The sequence below is a fragment of the Rana temporaria genome, chromosome 6 (genome assembly GCF_905171775.1).
Source record: "Rana temporaria chromosome 6, aRanTem1.1, whole genome shotgun sequence".
In the NCBI taxonomy this organism is placed as follows: domain Eukaryota; kingdom Metazoa; phylum Chordata; class Amphibia; order Anura; family Ranidae; genus Rana; species Rana temporaria.
The window spans coordinates 186,025,407-186,031,406 of record NC_053494.1 but is presented as its reverse complement, the minus strand read 5'-3'; the positions used below and the strand labels follow the sequence as shown (position 1 = coordinate 186,031,406).

Here is a 6,000-nt window from a genome sequence, read left to right as displayed (position 1 = left end):
TGTAGTGGATGTGTGTAGTGGATGTATGTAGTGGATGTATGTAGTGGATGTATGTAGTGGATGTGTGTAGTGGATGTGTGTGTGTGTATGTATGTAGTGGATGTGTGTGTGTGTGTGTGTGTGTGTGTGGATGTATGTAGTGGATGTGTGTAGTGGATGTGTGTAGTGGATGTATGTAGTGTATGTGTGTGGATTGTTCTGTGTGGCTGATTTATGAAGAATAAGGATACAATTTAGCGGTAAGCTGCAATATATGACATTTTTGTTTTGTGGTTTTGGCTACACTTTGGATTTGGTGTTTCCTTCCAATCCCAGGCTGAGAGACGGCCGGCCGGTATAAAGTGCAGTTCCAGCTTCCTCCGCCGTCTCGTGCTCAGGCTGCCTCTATTGAGCGTCTGTCTATAAGCCTCTCTCTCTCTCTCTCTCCTGACCTCTGCGTGGTGCTGATCTCTCACACACACACACATACAAAACGCTCGGCTTTTATTCCTCGCCATTAACCTCCTGCTTCCCAAACCGCAGAAAAAATCAACTCGATTGTCTTTTTTTTTTTTTTTGCTGCACTTCCCAAAAGGAGAAGACAATTTATTTTTTTCGCATCCAATCAGGGGGCCCGGGGGGGAAGGCCGGCCAATCGGCATCCCGATGACATCCTGAATGCTGGTCCCCCTCCGTCTGAAGGTTTCCTTGGCTGCGAGTCAGTCATGTCTCACGTTCCTCTTGCCTAGAAGACGAGAATCGCGCGGAGAAGCCAGAAATGGAACGAAGGGGCTGAGCCCTGGAAGAATAAAAGCTTCCTTCTTCTTCTTCTTCTTCTTCTTCTTCTTTTTTTTCCTCGCTCTCTCGTTCATGTAACCTGGCAACACAGAAACCAGCCAAGCCACACGCTACTCCTTTTTTTTTTCCTGCATCTTGTCACCTCTAGCCGCTCGCCGCTGCAGGCGAATCGCAGATCAAGGTGCCCAGGCTGCCTCCGTCAAGACGTGACAAATGCCTTTCCATTAAGCCCTCCGCCGCCGTTCACCCCCCCCAGGGAAGAAGTGTGGAGGGGGGGTGGAGGGAGGGGGGGGTTACTGTTGACTAGACCCCTTGAAAAGTTCACCGGTGGTCTTTCTCGGCTCCTAACGAGGCTGGGATGTCGTTTGGCGTGCGTCTGTGCAGGATCGTGTCCGGGAGGTGCGGAGCCGGCTCCCCAGCGCTGCCTCTTTCCGTAGCGTGACGGGTGGAATTGCCATCAAAGGACATGAGAAGGTTCATGTATTGTAAGGTGGTCCTGGCCACGTCCCTGCTGTGGGTTCTGGTGGACGTCTTCCTGCTCCTCTACTTCAGCGAATGTAACAAATGCGACGACAGGAAGGACCGATCGCTGCTGCCTGCGCTGAGGGGTAAGCGACAACTCTGCATGCCGGGGGGGCTGGGAACTGACGGCGCCGTCCGATCCATGGTGACACCATCAGGAGCCGATCGGCAGAATCGGCCGACGGCCCGCAGGGGGACAAGAGCAGCGCGCGGCGCAAAGTTCTCAGTACTCGCTTCATAGACCGCTAAAAATAACGTTGTGATACGCTGATTGTGTGGAGGGCGGTCTGCGATCGAGGCAAGGAAGCCGTACGGGAAATTCCACCATAGACCTTACAATCTGTGTACGATGGATTTATCACAGCTATGGGGTTGATTTACTAAAGGCAAATAGACTGTGCACTTTGCAGTTGCTCCAGAGCTTAGTAAATGAGAAGAAGCTCTGCTGACTTCCATCATCCAATCATGTGCTAGCAAAATGCTGTTTTTTTTTTTACTTTCCTTGAATGTGATTGGGTGATCTTTATAAAGCAGAGCACCTCCAGAGCTTAGTAAATGAGGTAAAGCTTCACTTTTCAAAGAATACCCAATCACACGCAAGGAAAATAAAAACAAATGCATTTTGGCTTGCATACGATTGGAGATTGGAAGATGGAAGTCAGCAGAGCTTCCCCTCACTTACTAAGCTCTGGAGCAGCTGCACTTTGTAGCGTGCAATTGCATTGGTTGATTTACTAACGGCAAACCGACTGTTTCTCCAGAGCTTAGTAAATGAGGTGAAGCTTCACTTTGCAAAGCATATCCAATCACCTGCAAGGAAAACAGGAAAGTTCACCATAGACGTTACAATCTGTGTACAATCCACTATGGATTTATCAAAGCCATAGGCGTGCGCACAGGGTGTGCCAGGTGTGCCCAGGCACACCCTAATCACTCTGTGCAGCACAGATTCCCCCTATTGCCCTGCTCTCCCCCCCCCCCATTTGCCCCACAGCGCTGCCAGCTTTCCTCCTCTCCTCTCCCGCTGGCTGCTGTGGGCACACACAGGGGGATGGTATTGGATAAGGGGGGAAAGGGGTCGGTAAATATGTAATTTACCGACCCCTTCCTTTTCTAAATTAACACAGTGAGTGATCAGTAGTGTGTTTTTGAGCTTTGGGGTGCACACCCTAATGCTATAGGCTGCGCACACCTATGATCAAAGATATGGAGTTGATTTACTAAAGGCAAATAGACTGTGCACTTTGCAAAGTACAAATGCTCCAGAGCTTAGTAAATGAGGTAAAGCTTCACTTTGCAAAGAATATCCAATCACAAAAAAAAAAAAAGCATTTTAAATGGCACATGATTGGATGATGGAAGTCAGCAGAGCTTCCCCTCATTTACTAAGCTCTGGAGCAACTGCACTTGTAAAGTGCACAGTCTATTTGCCTTTAGTAAATCATTCCCTACAGGGCAGATTTACTAAAAACAAATAAATTGTGCAGTTTGTAAAGTGCAGTTACTCCAGAGCTTAAAGGAGTTGTAAATAAAAAAAAAAAAATGTTATGCCGAAATGACTGTTTACAGGGTATAGAGACATAATAGTTAACTGATTCCTTTTAAAAACGATTAAAAATAGATAAAAATCAATCATATAATGTACCTGCAGTTTCTAGTTTCGTTTTTGCATGTTGTTTCCTGCCTCTCTGCTGTACAGAGCCACAGAGCCAATACAAGGCAGTGATGGTTTGGAAAACAAAACTGATCCAAAGGGGAGGTGCTGTAGGGTTTTAGACACACAGGCCCAGATTCTCGTAGAATCGCGCAAAACAGTGCGGGCGTAACGTATCTCATTTACGTTACGCCGCCGCAAGTTTTACAGGCAAGTGCTTTATTCACAAAGCACTTGCGTGTAAAGTTGCGGCGGCGTAGCGTAAATCACCCGGCGCAAGCCCGCCTAATTCAAATTAGGCGGGTAGGGGGCGTGTAGTATTTAAATTAAGCACGTCCCCGCGCCGAAACGTACTGCATGCATGCACCGTCCGTAAAATATCCCAGGGTGCATTGCTCCAAATGACGTCGCAAGGACGTATTGGTTTCGACGTGAACGTAAATGGCGTCCAGCCCCATTCACGGACGACTTTCGCAAACGACGTCAATTTTTAAATTTCGACGCGGGAACGACGGCCATACTTAACATTGGTTGCCCCTCATATAGCAGGGGCAACTTTACGCCAGGCAAACCTAACGTAAACGTCGCAACTTCACTGCGTCCACCGCGTGTACGTTCGGGAATTCGCATATCTAGCTAATTTGCATACTCAACGGGGAAAACGACGGAGGCGACACCTAGTGGACAAAAAAAAAATTGCATTTAAGATCCGACGGCGTAAGAGCCTTACGTCTGTCGGATCTTATGGATATCTATGCGTAACTGATTCTAAGGCTCCATTCACACCTCAGCGTAGGTGATCTGCCGCGTAAAGCAGCGACATCAAATAGGCGTTTTGTCCCGCGATTTGCGGCGACAAAACGCGACGTTTTAAACATTGTTTTTTGCTGGAGGGGTGATTTTTTACATGGTCGGCTATGCCCGAACGCCGAAGCCGCCCGAAAAAAAGGGTCCAGGACTTCTTTTGAGCTTCAGGCGTCTCGGCGTTCGGCGTGGAGATGTGAACCATCTCCATAGCCGACCATGTAAAATCACCCCTCCAGCGTATTAGGGGCGGCTGCGGCGTCACGCTTCAGGCGTATATACGCCTAGGTGTGAATGCAGCCTAAGATACGACGGCCCAGATTAGGACTTACGACGGCTTACATGGCGTTGCGCCGTCGTAAGCCCTTTGAGAATCTGGGCCACAGTAATCACACCTCCTTGATTAGTGACCACAGAGAGAAAGCTCCCAGCACTGTGGTCATCAGGAAACAGACAACCAGGAAGTGTGGAGATCAGAGAAGAATTACAGCAACTTGAGAGCAAAAACGAACAATGAGGACATGAAAACAGCACTGCATTAAGGTAAAGGAAGCTATTAAGATAAAATAAAATTCCTTTACAAACCCTTTAATAAATGAGGTAAAACCTCACTTTGCAAAGAATAACCAATCACATGCAAGGGGAAAAAATGCATTTGTGCTTGCACATGATTGGATGACGGACGTCAGCAGAGCTCTTCCTCCATTACTAAGCTCTGGAGCAAAGTGCTCAGTCTATTTGCCTTTAGTAAATCCACACCTATGTAACTAAAGGGCTGATTTACTAAAGGGAAATAGACTGTGCACTCTGCAAGTGCAGTTCCCCTCATTTACTAAGCTCTGGAGAAACTGCATGCAATTGCACACTCAGAGTGCACAGTCTATTTGCCTTTAGTAAATCACCCCTATGCTATGCACTCTGGAAACTGCAGTTGCAAATGTTAAAGAGTTCGCTCCCCCGCCCCCCCCCCCCCCCCACTTCCTCCTCGCTGCCTGTGATTGAGAGCAGCGGAAGCCAGTGGCTTTCTACCATCTAAGTCAGGGATAGGCAACCTGTAGCCCTCCAGCTGTTGCAGAACTACAAGTCCCATCATGCAATTGGGATAGATTGTAACTGCCAGCTTTGAAATGCCTCATGGGAAATGTAGTTCCACAACAGCTGGAGGGCCACAGGTTTCCTACCCTTGATCTAATCACCTGTGGCCCTCCAGCTGTTGCAGAACTACAAGTCCCATGAGGCATTGCAAGGCTGACAGTTACAAGCAGGACTCCCCAAAGGCAGAGGCATGATGGGACTTGTAGTTCAGTGACAGCTGGAGGGCCACAGGTTGAGCACCCACGATCTAATGGAACAATTTTCATTCAGGTCACCACATAGCACAATCTGAGTGTGCGATTTCCTTTAAGCTCCCCACACACATTGCAATCTGATTGTACAATCTGCTTTAGGTCTACCAGCAACTATGTATTGTAGAGCAAAGGCTTGCCTGAATGGATACACATTGGTTAGATTAGGTAGGTGTCACCATACACATTACAATCTGGGGAAAAGGGAGTAGCCGCTCCAGGTGGGAACCCAGATGAATATCCTCCGTTGCAGACAACTCAGGTGCAGGCAATGCACTTACCAAAGCAGGAACAAAGATTGTCTCTGGACAGCCGCACTCTGAACAAATTGTAGCCTTTTATTAACCACTTAACCCCCGGACCATATTGCTGCCCAAAGACCAGAGCACTTTTTGCGATTTGGGACTGCGCCGCTTTAACTGACAATTGCGCGGTTGTGCGACGTGGCTCCCAAACAAAATTGGCGTCCTTTTTTTCCCACAAATAGAGCTTTCTTTTGGTGGTATTTGATCACCTCTGCGGTTTTTATTTTTTGCGCTATAAACAAAAATAGAGCGACATTTTTGAAAAAAAATGAATATTTTTTACTTTTTGCTGTAATAAATATCCCCCAAAAATATATAAAAAAACTTTTTTTTTCCTCAGTTTAGGACGATACGTATTCTTCTACCTATTTTTCGTAAAAAAAAATCGCAATAAGCGTTTATTGATTGGTTTGCGCAAAAGTTATAGCGTTTACAAAATAGGGGGTATTTTTATGGCATTTTTATTAATATTTTTTTTTTACTAGTAATGGCGGCGATCAGCGATTTTTTTTCGGTACTGCGACATTATGGCGGACACATCGGACACTTTTGACACATTTTTGGGACCATTGTCATTTTTATAGCGATCAGT

At 46.9% G+C, this 6,000-nt stretch overlaps 1 protein-coding gene across 2 annotated transcripts in view; it reads left to right on the top strand.

Moving 5' to 3' along the window:
• Positions 1-418: 418 nt before the first annotated feature.
• Positions 419-6,000, top strand: part of GALNT13 (polypeptide N-acetylgalactosaminyltransferase 13) — a 435,862-nt gene continuing 430,280 nt past the window's right edge. Inside the window, exon 1 of one of the 2 annotated variants that reach the window (XM_040357944.1) lies at positions 419-1,385. In XM_040357944.1, coding sequence (XP_040213878.1) covers positions 1,244-1,385 — 142 coding nt within the window. In that variant the 5' untranslated portion in view covers positions 419-1,243. The remainder of the gene's footprint in view (positions 1,386-6,000) is intronic. The other variant, XM_040357945.1, reaches the window with a different exon arrangement.